The sequence below is a fragment of the Stegastes partitus genome, unplaced genomic scaffold (genome assembly GCF_000690725.1).
Source record: "Stegastes partitus isolate 25-593 unplaced genomic scaffold, Stegastes_partitus-1.0.2 Scaffold22, whole genome shotgun sequence".
In the NCBI taxonomy this organism is placed as follows: domain Eukaryota; kingdom Metazoa; phylum Chordata; class Actinopteri; family Pomacentridae; genus Stegastes; species Stegastes partitus.
The window spans coordinates 738,888-757,158 of NW_007577753.1; the positions used below are offsets into that span (position 1 = coordinate 738,888).

The 18,271-nt window shown below is 40.4% G+C and overlaps 2 protein-coding genes across 2 annotated transcripts in view; both read right to left on the reverse strand.

Annotated features, from left to right (window-relative positions):
• gfra4b (GDNF family receptor alpha 4b) overlaps window positions 1–938 on the reverse strand; it is a 77,854-nt gene extending 76,916 nt beyond the window's left edge. The window contains exon 1 of the mRNA XM_008295366.1: window positions 768–938. Coding sequence (XP_008293588.1) covers window positions 768–938 — 171 coding nt within the window. The remainder of the gene's footprint in view (window positions 1–767) is intronic.
• Window positions 939–1,765: 827 nt separating this feature from the next.
• Window positions 1,766–17,694, reverse strand: smyd5 (SMYD family member 5). The gene is made up of 13 exons (XM_008295023.1): window positions 17,602–17,694; window positions 14,875–14,983; window positions 13,633–13,772; window positions 12,429–12,550; window positions 10,731–10,800; window positions 9,418–9,522; window positions 9,107–9,169; window positions 6,162–6,232; window positions 5,937–6,043; window positions 5,664–5,720; window positions 5,447–5,541; window positions 4,196–4,266; window positions 1,766–3,655 (listed from the first exon to the last, which is right to left on the reverse strand). The coding sequence occupies exons 1-13, from the start codon at window positions 17,692–17,694 to the stop codon at window positions 3,505–3,507; spliced, it is 1,254 nt and encodes a 417-aa protein (XP_008293245.1). The 3' UTR covers window positions 1,766–3,504.
• Window positions 17,695–18,271: the final 577 nt, after the last annotated feature.

Sequence of the window (18,271 nt, forward strand, 5' to 3'; positions counted from 1 at the left end):
GTGACTGCTCGATGGAAAACAAAGCACATCTTAAAACATCACCTCGGGCTCTGGAAAACAGGTATGTTTGTTCTCTGGCTCCAGCAATTATTTGATTCAACAGTCAATCAAAAGAACGGACAGATTAGTCTACACTTGATGTTAGCTGCAGCTGTAAAAATGTGTATCTTAACCCATAAAGTGTGTGGTAAGCAGAATCACATTTTACAAGTCTGATGGTATCATTTGAGTTATTCCACATCTTATGGGCTCTGACTCATATTTTATTTAACTCTGTATAGATTTCAGAGCAGAACCACATGAGCATCACAGACTGACAGATTAAAAGGATTTGATATAGCTAGGTGTGGGCCAGCCTTACAAGTCATGGGTAATATTGCATATTTCCTGCACATAACATTAACATTTTGGAAAATATGCCATCTTTTATCTCTTTAAATGAAGTCAAGTACTCTCCCTCCCCCATCTGCATAATAGGGCAATGACAGTAATGTGCCACTTTTAGATCATCGTAGTCTCTGAAGTGTGCTGGAAGTGTTTTGTACTTGATTTGTCAGAATAAAAGACTCTTTATCTCAATAGTAATAATTACCCTTCGTAACGCTCCCCCCACTTCCGTTTTCCTTTCCTCAAACACTTGTCTCATTTCCCACCCCTTCACTCCTCAAACAAGCCTCTATCCGGCCCACTTCTGTCAGAGCAGACCCTTTGACCTCCCTGTGTTCCCTCGCTGAAGCGGCCCGGCTGTGTGGTGTAGACGTCTATACTATATGCATGGCTGCCCGAGCTCGACCCCTGCAGTGGGCTGCCGCACCAAAGTCCACGTTCCAGAGTTTACAGCGCTCCTGCAGCGATTCTGGCATGGCTTCAGAGGATGACAGCCGATTGTGGGGGAGCTTCAACTGGAAGATGTGTCCAGAGGTCCAGCGTCCTGCCATGCCGGGTCTCAGGTGTGCAACATTTCATAGATATGTGTTCTTTTTGTTTACCCCCAGTTTCTTTTTTGTGCATCCTGGGTGAATTAGCAGTTCATGCAGCAAAGACTGGGGACTTATGTAAACTGAGAAGGTTTATGGAGGAATGTCAGCTACATCTAAACGCACTGGGGGAAAAGCATAGGATTATATTTAACTATGTAAACACGTTATTATCTTATCCAGTATGTGCCAGCACCAATTAGACACATACTGTAAATGTGAACAGCGACGGAGTGGTAGAAGAATACCTTAATTAATTCATTTAGTGATTAAAAGGTTCATTTGATGGCATGATTTTCTGTATTTTATTCCATCTTATCCTCTCCTATATTCTTGTCAACAAATCCCACGATTATTAGTCTTTGGTGCTTCAGTAGCTCATGGGTTTTTTAATGGTTTTTGAGCAACACTGGAACTCCTTGGCACAGAATAATAAACTAAATCAGGCTTTGGACGCACAGCCAATACTTTGTAGATGGATCCATTCATTGTTGGTTTTGGTCTTTTAATGGGATTTGCCGACAAGACAAATAAGAAAAACTCTTTTAAATCACTATAGTTTAACCTTTAACTATAAGGAATAAGATCTCTAATTATAGCTTCCCCATGTGCCTAAAGCAAGAGCCGTAAAAAAAACAATTGTTAGTGAGGACCCAATCCCCTTTGACAAACATAATTTGACTAAGGATTTGTAGTCAATATGCAAGAACTGAACAAATATTTTACCGGTACAATCTTCTGTAGCAAAGGCGCGAGGTGTGTAAACCAGATAAATGACTCGACAGACATCCAATTTCAATGGTTTATGCCAGAGTAGTAAAAATGACAACTGCTAGGCTCCTGTTTGCTTTCCTTATAATATTTAAATTTTACATTGGTCTTGCAGAGCCATGTTCTGCTGTGCCACACAGCGCTGAATGCCAACTGAGAAAATTGGGAATAGTCACTCAATATTTCCAATCTTTGTTGAGTAACTGAAAATATTGGGATTTGTGATTATAGTCATTGTTGTAATATTGATTCATGTAAGGCGGCAGCAGCAATTTCACTCATGTGGAACCATGGTTTGAAATACAGTTCTCAACAAAGGGCAAACAGTTACTGACAAAGCAATTTTCCACTCAAGGTCCCCATAATACATTAAGTAAGGTCTAACTTAACCCCATAGATCATGGCATGAAAACCGAATTATATTTTGCTAGCTGGATGCCTCCCATATGACAAGGCTGTAATTACAATGGACTATAAATAAAAAAGGCTTTTCAACACAGTATGCATAGTCATGTAAGAAACTTCTACTAAGTAGAGCAGAAACACCTGAGAAGCAATTGACCTTTGCTTAATCATTCTTCTTTTCTTTAATAGTCGTTAGGAACAAGAAAGATAATTGTTCTTTTGAGCTGCTTTCAGTGATCCTGAAGGTCAAACACAGTGTAGTCAGTATTATGACAGTTCTGTTTTGGCTCTCTAATCCATTTGTTTTCAAAGTCACAATAACTGTGGGGATAAAGTGCTTACTTTCAGCTTTAAAGCTGCTCTATTTATTTTTATTTTTTTTAAATGAAAGTGAATGAAATTACTAACATGACGGTGGGAACCTGCAGTGATAAGTACTAGTTACTACAATCGCTGACCTGTACTTTAAGCTCATTGTTTTGGTTTTTCACCTCCCAACTTAAGTGTTTTGGGTGACTCAACTGTGTCATTTCCAGCCACAGAAACCTGACAGAACTACTGAGTGCTATTTGAACTGCACCAAGCGGCAGACGAACAAAGCTAGCAACTACCTGACTAACGGCAACATTTCTCATAATGTCACAGACACGGATGTTCCTCTCAAATAGAGAGTGAATACGTTTGGGTCAGGGTATACTTGAAAAGGGGGTAATTAATATGACATGTTGTCTGTATAAAAATGACAAATAGTCAAGTAAGACATGAAAAAGAAGGTCTTGATAGGGGTATTTCTCTGTTCACCTATTGACTGGCTAAAGCTCAAATCAAATCTCTTGTTCCCTGCTAGATATATAACTAAGCATCTGTTTGCGAACATGTCAGAATAGAAGTAAGGGTTCTTGTTTAGCCTGGGGCAAAAAAATGAATGACTGCAGCTTTAGAACAGAGAAATTTCTTCCATTTTACACCCTCAAGAGTTTAAAAAAAAAAAAGAAGAAGATCCCCAGGTTCTTAACTCCCCCAGACCCAGGAAAGTTGGCACTCAAATCAAAGTCTTTGTTTTATTTCAACCCCCCAGCGTGCTGAGGTAGAGCCAAAACAACCAAAACATGTCACTGTCCTAATGCTGGCACACATACCTCATCAGTTTTCAGAGGCTGATTTTTTTTCTAAACAAATGAGTGAAATGTGTTGCTGATAGGACGCTTTCCCCTCCTCCCCCCCACATTTGGACAGTTTTGGTGAGATGCAGATCATGGTCGGGGATGCTCTTTATTCTTCTGGGCTTGGTGGTTGCTTAGCGCAGTGGCGGGAATGGGAACGGCTGAGAACAATATGGGCAAGTCTTTCATCAGACATCTGTCATCTCATCTTCCATCTCATCCCCCTCTGTTTCACCTTCTGCCTCGCCTTCTTCTTCCTCTTCCTCTTCAGATGTCACATCCAGCTCATCCATCTGGGAGACACACTTTGGACACGAGCAGACAAACAGGTAGTTCTCCCTGGGAAGAAAATGTTCCGCCAGTCACATTGTTGCACCTCTAACAATAGCTGAATTAATTAGAAACATTCTGCACTCTGCTGTTAAAACAATCTGGTGCTTTTCTGCAGCTGCTGTGCACTAAAGCAATTGACTGTTTAACACTATAATCATTGCTTGTGGTGCAATTAATCTTTGGATCGGTTGGTGCGATGTTGGGGCCTATAGGAGTTCACACCACCAGCAGGGAAGTGAATGCGCACCTTCTTAAGGCTGTGAATTATCACAGGATGTGCTAAAAACTGTGGCTCAGAGTCTTGTAAAAGGAACACCCCCCCTCGCCCCTTGCCCCGCTCCCTCTATGTTGGGGTATAATTCAAAGATGGACTGACATCACGCTAATCAATGAGCAGCGTGAGCACAGGAGTAGTCATCAGACCCTGTAGTGTCTTTGCCTCAAGACTGCCCATTATTGCTTGAAGGCTTTTTATTGATCCAGATGGAATTCATAACAGTATGACCCCAGTTCAAGTGAATGATCTAAGGGATTACAGATGTTTACCTCAGAATTTTGTGTCTGCTATGTCGGCTTCTGTCCCGCTGACAGCAGTCCAAATAACTGATGCAGATCTCCTGAAAATTGAAGAAAACACACACTGGCTGAAGGACCCAACACATCAATAACATGAAGGTATTCAGCTTTGTAAGCTACAGTTTGGTTCCACAAACAGCCCCTTTCAGACATGCACTCCATGATAATAATCTGATGGCATCTGAACGTGTGGGCTTCATGTCTAAATAGGCACCATGGTAACTTGGTGATGAAAAAAGTTGCAGTCTTACTGGATTAGTAACATTTACGTGTCTCTTTCTATATGGTGCAAGTCTTACTTGCATTTTCAGACATGGAATACATAACATTGCTGGTTTCATCAGTCTGTTAGAGTGACCTGTGGTTCAAACATAGATCAGTTTTCTCTTCATTTTCCTCACAGCTTCATTCAGATGAACCCATGACAGAGACGGAGTGAGCCGCAATATTTGTGCAATGCTGCCTCAGTTGGTTTAAATCTTGTGTCTGTTAATACGCCTTTATGCAGTTCTGACTTGTGCCACATTGAAAGCTAAGGGTAGATGTCACCAGGTCTGACCTAGTAAGGTTGGTGTCACACATTTTACAGAAAACTGCTCAATGAGACATGAAACATACACATTTAGAGGACATCACTGAAAGCAGTGCATGTCTGAAAGAGGCTATGCAGTCGCATTTTCAGACAGATATGCATAAAATTATGACGTACGGCCGTAGGATCTCGTATGTATGGCAAATAGCACGCGCATACTGTGGCTGTCTCCATCACTGTTGCGGGTGTGTCTGAATGAGGCTGTGAGTAACAGTAAGTGACCCGTCAGCCAGCGAGCCCACATATCCCGTGTCGGAAAAGTGCTCTAGCACTGCTATTTTTCAGATGGAAGAAATATTTTTTCCAAGTGTCTTTGTTCTGTTATGCAGGAAGTTGCTCTGTCCTTCCATCTCTCAACTGGTGAAATGTTGTACAAAGCGCTTCTGTCTTTGCCAGCATTCAAAGGAGAGCTTTGCTGTGAAAGTAGCGCGGCTGCTGTGACATTACTGTGCCGCGCAGATGCAAGGCTTCTCAATCTTTCTGACAGCTTGACAAACCCACTCCAATCCTGGAAGTCTCAGCCTTCTAATACCGTCTGACAAGGGAGCACACAAAGCTAGAGAGGGATGTTCTGTCCCATCTATCCCAGGCCAAAATTTATCACTCCAAACCCAGACATGTCAGCTGACCTCTCCTGGGTTGATGTCATTTAGGGCACTGAGGTGAAGCAGGAAATTGTTGTCGGGGAAGGACGCCTCTGCATTGGGTATGCAGCTGTGGTTACCTGAAGGGGTCACAGAAGCCACATGGCAAAAAAAAAGAAAGAGGTCATCCGATGGCCTTTTGGAATAACAGTAACTATGAACTGAAATGAGTGTTTATGACAGAGACATCATCTGCACCTACAGGAGCTTTGAAGCATAAAAAGTCCAGAGCCCTCACAGTTCAGAAAGTCCCCCGTTTCTGCAGAGAAAATGCAAAAATTATGCACATTTCTGACCTTTGCTGGAATCTGCACACAGGTTACATAATAATCACAGCATTGTCATTGGTCTACACTGCGACACATGCAATAATAAACACTCATAGAAACAATGTGACTGTTGAAAATCTGCTCAGTTGAGACAAAAATAATTTACTCCGGAAAAAAACACTGCAAGACTGAGATAAAACTGTGACCTTTTTCAATGTCCTTGTACAGCTGGTCAATAAAAGAGTCCAAATGCTCCCTCTGCTGGGCAGGAAGCTCAAGTACATCACAGGCATGAACCCACTGACTCAAAGAGCTGAAATTGATTAGAGAAACAGCGTTTAAAAAACAGAGAGAACTATTTGAAGTAAACTGAGATCCAGAGCTGGGCCTGTTGATGGTCAAAGTAAAGATCAGGAGCGGCAGGTGTTTACCTGGTGCCAATGCCTTGTCCGTTGGTTCCCACCAGAGAGAACAGAGAGCGGAAACCCTCCGGAACAAACCACTGCAATACAGTTAGACCTTCATTAATCCACGTAGGAGAAGATATTCACATCAATTTGAAACCCTTTATTTACTGGGACACTTGTGGGGGGGGGGCAGCTAAAGCATCACCTGCGTTGGTAGAAGTTCTGTATGTTACTCCAGCAGAAGGCAGCTGGTCTTTTTCTGATTCTTCACCTCTTTTCCAACAGGATGAAACTGCCAGGGGAGGGATGTCAGCACTACATCATATGTGGCTGATAAGTGGTTTTGTAGACCCCCTTATCTGTTTAGAGATGTCGGTTCCAGTTTAACATAGACGGCTTCCCTCACCCCTGTGTTGAACCACCTGTCTTCTCTGTCCAGAATGTGGACACTGCTGTCTTTAAAGGAGTGCCCCTCATCCTTTAGAAGCAGGTGGACAGCTGAGTTTTGTCCTGAGGAGCTGACTGTATTGAGATGTTGTTTCTTCTCTATGTACAGGTCTGTACACTTCTCACCACATCAGACTGCATATACAATATTGCTCAGCATGTCCAGTTTTTGCCTAAGATTGGGTCTGAAGTGCATTGAGACATTGTGTTCGGGGAAGATCCTTCTAAGTTACACTCTGGCTACATACAGGAGGACAATGTTGTTGCGTCTCTTTTGATTTTCCCATCTGACTGATTTCCCGTTTTTTTTGTTTCTTTTTTTTTTGGTTTTGTTTTTTTTTTTAAATCTTTCGCGGACTTATTGAAGGCCCAGTTTTTTTTTCATGCTTTCATAATATGTGTTTTATTTTTTGTTGGAGGGGACATTCTCAGGCCAGAGCTGTAAGGTTCTGATGACCCTTTAGCTTATGTTCCAGTTGGTGGTGGGAGTCAAACAGCAGGTATCGGTCTGTGTGTGTAGGTTTCCGGTAAGTTTCAATGTTGCATAGCACAGTCCAAAGAAAGCAGCTTGCTTTCACTGATGCTGTGCCTTTTTAAACTCAGTGTTACTGTCCATTGAGTTAAAATGTTCTGTGAAGGCTTCTACTTCTTGGGTTATGACTTTGACCCAGGTGTCATCCACATATCTGAACAAGTGGATGGTGTTGTTCCCTTGTAAAAAGCAGAACACTGAGCTCTTTCACGGGAACAACTCCCAGCTACTGGGTCAGAGATGTGGACGACACACGGGTCAAATTTAAAGGCCAAGAAGCAGAAGCCTTTACAGAACACATTAACTCGGTGGATAGAAACACCAAGTTCACAGCAGTGGACGATAGGGAAAACAAACTGCCTCTTTTTGGACTGTGTTGTGCACATTAAAGCATTAACAAAAAAGATTGACCAGAAACCTGCACACAGACTAATGCTCGCTGGTTGACTCCCACCACCCACTTGGTGTGATTGAAACTTTACTGCACCAGGCTGAGGATGCCCCTTCCAACACAGAGGGAACAGAAAAGCAGCACAGGCATGAATAAAACACTGGAAACCTGTGGGCATCCTAACTGGGCCTTCATGAAGTCAGCAAAGAAATATGGGAAAAAAAACACTGCCACATCAGCAGAGACAAAAATAAGACCAGGTGGAACAACGCTGGCTGAGTCTCTGAGAAACACAACGTACTAGTGAACTGTAGACCCAGCACACACTGTGAGACAGGAAGTGGTTCACCCTGAGAATAAAACACCCAAACACAGGCTGAGCAACATTTATACATATATGCAGTCCAATGCAGCATAGAGTGCACTGACCTATATGTGGGGGCGACTTACCAACAGCTCATCAGCACAAGGCTCAACAGTCCACCTGCATCTGAAGGGGACTCATTTAAGGACGGAAATGTCAGGGCAGAGAAAACAGATGGTCTGAGGAAGAAGTTAAGTCAGCCATATAAGCACAACACCCACATACAATGCAGTCCTGACATGTGTCCCCAGGCAGTTTCACCACCATCCACACAACAGTTAGTTAGAACTAAGAAAGCCTCTTGGATAAAAAGTGAAATGTCATCAAGAGCCGAAAAGAAGTCGAGCTGCTTTCTAGAGGAGCGTTTAGGAGTGAGTTGACTAGTTTGAGTCCCCACAAAACAACTTCTGGTACCATCTTCTTAAAAGTGAATACTTTCATTAGAACTTAAACACTCGGTTTTTGGACCGTTGATTAGACAAATCATCATCATCTTGAACTCTGGGAAACTGTAAGAAGCATTTTAGACAACCGGCTTTAAAATGTAAGAAAGTATTGAAAAATGCACTCAGGATGGCACCATTGATTTGTCCAACCGACAGTCCAAAACTCAGAGATATTTATCTGAAAATGATATAAAATGTGCATCTGAGAAGCCAAGATCAAATAATATTTAGTGTTTTTACATGCAAAACTACCTCAATTATCAGCAGATCTAGTATCTTTTGGATTTGAGCTCTCAGACAGAAAATCATTTCAGCCTCTGGGAACTTACAAAAGGACATTTTCCTCCATTTTCAAATTGTCATCTAATTAAATGATAATGACTAAACTCATTAACTGCAGTCCAACTTATCATAATATAAAACAATGCTTTGCAAGTGGCAGCCGTGTGACACATGATCTGATGGGTTGTTTTTCAACCTCGCACACTCAGAAAATCAGAAAACACCAACACCACTGCACGACTAAGATTTTAGGAGCCTTGACATTTACACAGAAAGTGATATAATAGGCAGGACAGGATTTAGGAGGCAGAGAAGGCCAAATAAAATCAGATCTGTCAGTTCAAAGTTCACCTCTGAGCTGCAGTAATTAGCTGTCCTGAGAAACAACCGCTTTTTGGCAGCTGTGCAGCATTTGGTGAAAAAAAAAAAAAAAGTGCTGAATAAATGTGAATTACTAGCTCGAAAACAGGAACAAACGCTGAATGTTTTCATTGGAGACATACTCACCCTGCTGAGATGGTCATCATAAAGTGCTGCTGTGAAAAGGCTGTGTAACAAGGCCAGCTGTCCCTGTAAAACCAATGTGAAATAAATAAATATTACACTGTACGTGACAGAAAATATACATCACAAGCATAGGTGGCCACAGTGGGAGGTGAAACTCTCTAAGGGGTAAAGTAACACTGGCAGGCTTTGCTTACTGAGCTGTGAAGAGCAGCGATTACCATATGAGCATGATATTGTCTTTGAACTGGCAGCCTTTCTGCTTTTCGCAACAATTTCATATCCGCAGCAGAAACAACATGAAGGTAACTTACTCTGAACTGTTCTCCCAGAAGCTTATGTGCGATCTCTTCTTCCTCGTTCGCCGTCCGGCTGCAGAAGTGGGAGAACAGCTTCTGCCAGTGTGCTTTATCTTTGGCCTGGACAACATCAGGAACATTGTGGCATTTAGTTTTATTGTTGGAGCGTTTCTTTAATACACACAGCTCATGTTTCTCGGCATATTGTGAAGAATAAGTGTGTTTGAAAAGAAAGGGAACTAAGAAAACCGATTCAATCCATCTGCACATGAGTGACTCGCATCCTCTGATAGGAAACAACACTTTAAAGTTTCAAGTTAAAGTTTTAAACCATGGTATATATGACGCACAAATTTGGTTTGTTATATTAAAGGTTTGTAAAATCACCGTATATCATATTGTAATTGGTTTACTGTCAGGCTGGTAAAAAGGTTTTCATCAGCCTTTGACCTTATAAAACTTTATTGTTTACAGCATCTGTACCAGTCAGGCCAAAGTTTATTTCAAGTTTCGTTTCACCGTCTAAATCCCCAAACCTGCCAGCAGGTTTGAAAAACGAAGAAGATGAAGAAGAAGAAGAAGAAGAAGAAACTGTGTGAAATGTGGTTCTGTCAGGAAAATTGTGATATGTCATCAAAAGCCCTGTAATCTCTAGTCTCATATAGTGTCACGTGACAAATTCCTTAAAACCATCGTTTCAATAAACCACAGCCTCAAAACAGTATACAACAGAGCAAGTTGTTTGAAACTACATTCTACATGGTAAATCTCTAGAAATACTTTGCAGAGCTGATGTGCAGAGCAGGATGAATAAACGCCTAGTTTGTAGAGGTTGAAAAAAAAATGTGAAGTCTATTTCATGTGAAGTCCCCATTGTTGCCCCTATATGGGTAACACATGGGGGGAAAATCAAGAAATAGCATTAAAGAAATAAAGACATTTAACTTCCTTCTCTTTTTTCATGTTTAGGATTTATGGCATAACTGAAAAATACTATACAAAACACATTTCTGAGTTCTCTGTACTTCTAGCCATGACGTGCTCCCTATATTACTATATTACAGTAAAAAATATATTTTTGAAAAAACATTCAGAGCTTTCATAGGATTTAGATGCTTAAAATTGTAGAGTTTGACTTAAAAAAAAACAAAAAAAACAATGCAGACTATAAAAATCTAGTTGTATGCAGCGTGTTATGTCCTTTAAAGTGTTTGTATTGCTTTTCTATTATTTCTCAAGAATATTCACATTGATATCTACAGGATGAGCACATGCAGCAGAATATTTTTATCCACTACATTAAGAGCTACAAGTAATCAGGGGCTCACCTGTTTGACCAAAGCTACCATTCTGGCCATCAGCATGATGCTGGAGGTCTCGGGGGGATAATGCATACTCCTGTGAGAAGGCAGAAGGTCTTAGATGAAATGAATGAAAACTTCAATAGAAGTCCCACAAGAGACTGAAAACATCAGAGTTATTTCATGTCAACTCACATAACCTTCTCACTTCATGTCGTGGATTTTATTGAAGAAAAAAAAACCTGTGAAACCTTCTGTTTAGTTCATGGAACCTTGCTCTGCTCCAAATGTTTCATTTATGACTTTTCCAAGTTTGGCCCTCAGAGCTACATTTCATCATCTTTGCGATTCCTTCTAAGCCTCACCGATGCTTATGTCTCACTGGCTGGAAAATTTCTCTGAACATCCACAAAACCCAGAGGATAGTTTCTAGCGAAGCAGCTGTTGCTGAGTGTTTTACAGCAATCAAATTAATTCAGATTTATTTGCTACCTGACGAAGAGTCTTTGGCTTTCAAATGTATATTTTCACAGGTTTTCACTTTCTTGCAGACAGATTTGGATTCTGTTTGTTAATACCATTTTGTCATGTCAGGTTATTTGGATATGGGAGAAAAAAATGCCTCAGATCTCCCTAAATAAAGCTTCAGACTGACACTTTTTAATGTAAACTGACTGCACGTTTTCCCAAGACGGATCATTTTTGATTCCTTAAGATTTTTTATTAAACACTGTTAATTATTCGTTGCATATACATGAAAAAATGTAAGATATTCTATCACTTCTTCACATATAGATTTAGTTTGTTTGTTTGTTTTGTTGCTGATTTCAAGTCTTTTTATGTAATTGCACTACTTACACTCACCAGCCATTTTACTCGGTCCACCTGTGAAATCTAATGTCATAAAATAGAACAACTCTGCCATAAATTCTACCTTACAAAGCTTCTTGACCGTCAGTTTTCACTGATGTCGAAATAGTGATATTTTGCTTTATGTTTACTATTTATAGTGTGTGATGGTTAAAAATTCATACAGAGAAATTGAAAAATATTATATTACGCCATCATTTCTTAATTTCATGTCAGCAACAAAAAACTGCAACATCGGCAACGTCAACAAAAACTAAACATGAAGAAGCTTTGTTAGAGGAGAATTTATGGCTGAGTTGTTGTATTGGATTGTATCAGATTTCACAGACGTATCTAATAAAGTGGCCGCAGAGTTTAGGTGTCACACAGAGATAGAAAACCTGAAGCCAACAAAAAACAAATAGCTATCTATGAAATAACACCACTGAAAGTAATATTACAAAAAAATGTGCCTTTTTCAATACATATTAAATGGTGAAAGAGTCATACAACATTTTTCAGGTTTCTTTTGAAAGTCAGGTGTTCCAGCTTTGAAGCTATTTTTATCTGGATGTGCAGAAGGGATTTCTTGATGCAGGACCAAATAACTTCTACATATGACAGAACTATATTAATACTAGACAGAATCAAAAGTTGTTGGAAAGAAAACAAGCACAAGTAGAGACTCATTTTTGAAAATTGAAGATTCTTCCTTCAGGCTCCGAGGGCCGAACTTCATAAACTCATAAATAAAAGATTGTCTGGAGTCGAAATTTAGGATTTTGCGAGGTCCCATGAACTTAACAGAAGTTTTCACATTTACTTTTGGCAAGAAAAATCCATGGTGTTATCTCTGAGGGTTGTGTGCTCTCTCACCTCCACGCGTCTTTGAGCTTGTTGATGGGGTGGTCTGGATCTTCCTGAGAGGCTCCCAGACACAGAGCCCGATGGTACTGATCCGCTGCAGCCTGTCGACACTCGCTGCTGCAGTACATCACCTGCAGAGCGGTGTGGATTCACACGAACCAGGAAACAAGGAAAATGCGTTTTATTTTTTTTAAATATGTGTGAATAATTGCAAGTGACGAAACAAGTAGGTCTCACACCACACAGCACTGCTTCCTCACCGCTAATTATAAACTACAAGTCTGCACCTAACAACACCGGAAATTAGCTGTACGGCTTATTACTCCCTCAGTCTGCCACACTGAATAAAGCGATGCACTAATGCACAAACTTCTAATAAAATATGAATTGCTATGCATAGATCTGTGGACTGGACTTTTTGTTTTTAACCAAGTTTCCTTTTGGAAACAAAGTCTGACAGTAACACATTTTCCCTGAGAAAAGAAATTCACTGCAGCAGTTTTTGACAATATTAAAGAATATAAACCATTTGTGGAACATCATCATCCATTCTGAAAAGCGGAGCTGATAAATCTGCAAACAGCACAGGTGATAATGAGAGAGGAATGAGCTCTCTATGGGTACTGTACAGGTTCAGGACACCGAAGCAAAAGTCCTGAAATTCTGTTTAATTCACTTTGTGTAGTTGGAACTCAGCCGGTTTGCTCGTGGCACTGAAGCAATAACATCCATACTAAGTGAAAAACCACCAAGGGTAAAGAGTTTTCTCTGTCTTTCTTTGTTTCATAAAAAATAGATTGATTGATTGATTATTGCTCCGCAGTGTCACTGCTTGCTCCTAAAAACTGGTCCTGTGGTCCTTCACTGACACAGTCGGTGCTCCTCTTTGACCGCTGCAGGCTCAAAGTTAATACGTTAGTCAGACCACTTTTTCTGATTTTCATGAGAAAAAAAAAATTAAAAGTTCTTCAGAAAGGCCTTTAAGAATCAACAACAGGCAGGCGCCACGATAGCTGAGGCAGTGGGTTCGAGTCCCGCTCATCGCCCTTTCCTACAAGTCCTTCCCCCACTCTTCTACCCACTTTCCTGCCTCTCTCTCTCTCAACTGTCCTATCTAATAAAGGCAAAAAGGCCAAAATAATAACTTAAAAAAAAAAAGAGTCAACGACAGTCAAGTCAGGACTCGACCAATTCATGTCCTGGTCAGACTCACCTGGCACTGAGGACAGGCCTGGTGCAGCTCTGGTCGAACACGACAGAGCTCAGGGTGAGGAAGGCTGAGGCCAGGGTTGCCGCTGAGTCTCCTCGCATTCTCCTCTGCAGTCTCCAGAGCACGTAAGCAATGCTCACAGGCTGTGAAAGCAGCGAGCAGTAGAGCAGCGGTTAGACAAAACAGTTTTAAAAATTGGTATTCACCTCCAATGGAAGCTTCCCCTTTTACTGCTAATTAACAGTTCATTCATTTTCCTGTCAAGAATTTACCCCAAAAAAAGACTGAAGTCAAAGTGAAACAGATTTCCACAATGTAATGTTATTTAATCACAATGTAAAACGTCCATGTTGAGATGCTGTTTGTATTTACAGACAAATTAAAGGAACAATAATTGTCCCAGTGAGGTGTTGGTCCACTATGAGCTACCAGAACAGCATCAGTACTGCTTGGCATTGGTTGAGATCTGGTGACAGTGAAGGTCATAGCAGGGATTCACATCGTTTTCATATTGGGAGCATTTTCATACTATTTAGTGACCCTTTGTGCTCTACGAACTGGAAGAGCCCACCCCCATCAGGACAGACATGTTCCATCACAGGATCAAGGTGATCACTCAGAGCAACTTTGTATTGATTTGAAGTGATCCTTCCCTCTAAGGTGACATGTGGATTTAAACTTCACCAGCAAAACGCCTCCCATAACTTAACAGAGATCCCTTCGCTTTAGAAGCCACAAGTTCCGATTTTTCCTTTAACCCTATTCAGGACTTTCATGTCGCCATAGGTAGGAGGTCTTTCAGGGTCCATTGAACCCCAAGAAAGAATATGTGCAAAATATTTGTTTGTATTCATTTTAGATTTTTATAGTATATTAAATGCATTTTCTGATAAGTTGATGTATTGTTGGTTCCAAATGCATCACAAATGTCTCTCTTTTTATACTAAAAAAAATCTTAAAAAATAAAATACCTGTCACCTAAACCAAATGGACTGGGGTCCAAAAGACCCCAAAAGTCCTGAATAGGATTAAAGTGTCACCCTGATAGATTCATGCAACAGAGAGTGTCATTCCTCGTTAATCAAAGCAAACACACAGATTGAAAGTCAGTTACAAAGTCCTGTGAGTAGCTCTCAGTTTATGTAACAAAATGTGAAAACCTGCTCAGCGTTTTACTTTCACTTTAATAAATTGTGTTGTTGCATTTCAGTTCAGCCGACATGCAGCACGTCGTCGACATCTCACCTTTATATTTATACAAAGCATTCCACAGGAACTGGGCAGCGACCAGAGGCCGCTCAATGAAAATGGTGTCTCCCTTCTTGATGCTCTTTTTGGCGAAGAGACCCTTGCCCTGAAACATGAATAACAAACCATTACTGCTGTCATCAGTCTAGAGTGTGAAACACAGCAGGATTCTTTATAACCCACCAACAGCAGAATCACCAGATCAGTTAGTTAACTGTGGGACGAAAGAAAGACAAAAAGACACCCATAATCCCTTCATCTCCGCACCGTGAGAAACAGAAGCTCATCACTGATGTTAATACACAGAGAAATAAAATCACTGTCAGAACCACAGTGACAGCTGACACAATTAGTCGATTAACCAGAAACACTTAAGTGGAAATTTATTTTGAGGCAAGACAGAGTATTCAAGTAATTCATTAAGAAAAAAAAATGCAAGTACACAATGTGGATCTGATATTCTGTTGTAAATCATTCATTTTCTATATTTTTTGGTGGGATTGTGGCAAAACCAGATCAATGCAGGCAGATCAAGACAATCAGAATATTGGATTAAGAATAGCATTTGTATCATCAATTTTAGACATAATCCCAATTTTTTTTTTCCGAAGTTTCTTGTTTCTCACTACTACTATAACAACTTTTCTTTCAAAACGGTGGCCTTTAAAGTGAAGGACTTGAAGAGAAATATTAGACATCTTTGTAAAAGTGATTTTGCTTCCTTCCAGGAGTCAGACGTTACCGGTTTGTTTCTGCGCTTACACTGAGCTGTGTGATCATCCAACAGCAGATAGTGGTCGATAGTGTGGCTATAAATGTGGTTATTATTTAATTTTCTTTCATTAAGGATTGACAAGTGTATCCTATATGTTAAAGAGGTAAGAAAATAAGCACTGAGGCACATTTTCTTAGCATTTAGAGAATCTGAACCAGCTCCTATCATGGTTAAACCCTTTGTCGACATCCGACATATTACCAATCTGTTAAAGTGACGGCACTCTGTCATTCAGACACAAGTCACTTTACTATTAATGATATTCATGGCCTCATTTAGACCCACAATAGTGATGGAGAGAGCCACAAGACTGGACAGGACATCAAGAGACATAATGCATAATAACACAATACTAAACAAAAGACTAAATCCGCTGTGACTCTCAAATGCCTGGAGTGAAGAAAAGTACAAAGTCTGCTTGGCCACGAAAACCTGTCTACATGTCAGCAACAATTTTAAATTACAGGTAATTAATGAAGTTACCGCTACACGTGTAAAAGCAGACAACACTCTGACTTACAGGTCCAACCTCCATGATGGTTGTTTTGTGTTTTACAGAAAACAGAGCAGAGGGTGCACATTGAAACACACTCAGACATTGTCAGACTAACGGGAATGAGTGCGTGTCTGAATGGGGCTTTTCACTGAGGAATCTTCAGAAACAAAAGAAAAAACTGTTCAGCTGCAACCTCAGTGAAGAAGAAGAAGAAGAAGAAGGTTGAATATTCAATTTCTGTTGTGTTGTTTTAAAGTAGCATCAGCATGTCTTGCATCTTGATTGTAACAAAACCATCATGAACACTAAAGAGCTGGTGAAAGATTTCAGGAGCCACAGGTCCACTCCAGACCCAGTCACGAGCAAGGAAACAAAGGGAGACTCTGACAAGAAGATTACAAGTCCCTCTATGTCCACATAGACAACAACCTGGACTGGAGTGGAAACACTGAGGCGCTGCACAAGAAAAGTCAGAGCTGCTGTTTTGTTTTGTTTTTATTCTCAGTAGATCTTCTGCAGAGCCATGTTGCAGGCAGCAGGGTGAAGGCAGCTGATGCTAACAGACTCAACACAGTCATCAGAAAAGCTGGTTCTGTCCTCAGACTGTTTGGTGGACGATGCTGAGGAAACTACTAAACATAATGGACGACGTCTCTCATCCCCTGCAGCCACATCTGAGCAGAACGCCACAGGAGGTCTTTTCTACCATCAAACTGGACAACCCATCCTTCTTCTGCAGGAATCAGACACTCAAATCTGAACAATCGCTTAAATGTCATTAGCATGATTACTTTTTCCAATAGTTTGTGCAACATCAGTATAATGCTAATTATTTCATTTTCATATACAATAGGTGTAGTGTGCAATATTTAATTTTTCATGTCTAATATTCTAAATTCACACGCAATATGTTATTATCATGTGCAATATTATTTTACTGCCAAAGTATCCTTGCTAGTATTTATTTATGAAATGTGTCATACTTGTATTATTACTTCTTTATTCGGGCACTGCATTCTCATTTTGTTCTCTGAGCAACATCTGACACAACAGTTACCTTCGGGATTAATAAGGTTTTATGTTATTCTTATGAGAAATAGTGATTCCCATACAGTGGGATTCATCTTTGACAGAATGACTGTTATTAGCTCATCATCTTGTTCATGCTGAGCAGTTTCTGGTTTGATGGCTGAAATAAACCATTCAACGCGTCTCAGTGAGGAAGCAGAGTTAACAACGTTTAAAGGCTCCAGTTGGGATCACATGAGCCCAGTTTAATGAAACCAGGCACATAAAAAGGAGCTGAGGTCCAGGTCTGTCTGTCAGTCAGTCAGTCATTCAGTGTGTCTGTGAGCTGGACATGCAGCGACCAGCAGCGCTGCAGCTCTAAAGCCGCCTCCAGCCTCAAGTTGGTCTAAATCAGTGTATCGAGGCCAAGCAGAGCCGCTCTCACCTTGGTGTTGTCGATAAATCGGACTTCCACGCAGCCGGCAACTTTGCCGGGATCCACGCAGAAGAAAAACATGTCATCCAGGGGAGCCGCCATGTTTCCACACGACCTTTCCTCTCTGAACCCCTACCTGCGGCTTTATCTGCCTGGACAGCCTGCAGCGACCCCCGGCGGCCGCCAGGAGAACTGCAGCTCAAAGCTCAGCGCTGCTGTACTGAAGGAAAGAAAACTAAACCTGTCATTCAAGTGTCTTCTGCACAGTGTCAGCATGAAGCCAGCTTGTGGATCAATAAAAAAAATAAATATAAAAAAAGGTTATCAGGCGTTTGCACAAGTAAAAATTCAATTCACTTCATTTTTTTGGTATATTCTTACATAATTATTTATTTTGTGCTGCTGTGATAAAACAATTTCCCTTGTGGATCAATAAAGTTTATTTTATTTTATTTTACTTTATTATTATTATTATTATTATTATTATTATTATTATTATTATTATTATTATTTCTTTTATTGTCTTTATATACTTGGCAAGAAACAAACAAACAAAGACAAAACAACAACCCTCCCCAAAACAAACAAACAAACAAACAAACAAACAAACAAACAAACAAACAAACAAACAAGCAAACAGCTGTAACATTGTTAATTGTAAATTGTACATATGGAAATC

What these genes read in the sequence shown, in the direction of transcription:
- smyd5 (XM_008295023.1), bottom strand. Translation starts at nt 17,694, where the DNA reads ATGGCGGCTCCCCTGGATGACATGTTTTTCTTCTGCGTGGATCCCGGC. An exon ending in AGGCCTGTCCTCAGTGCCAG is followed by an intron (nt 12,551 to 13,632) that starts GTGAGTCTGACC and finishes ACCGCTCTGCAG; the next exon opens with GTGATGTACTGCAGCAGCGA. An exon ending in AGCAGACACAAAATTCTGAG is followed by an intron (nt 3,656 to 4,195) that starts GTAAACATCTGT and finishes TTTTCTTCCCAG; the next exon opens with GGAGAACTACCTGTTTGTCT.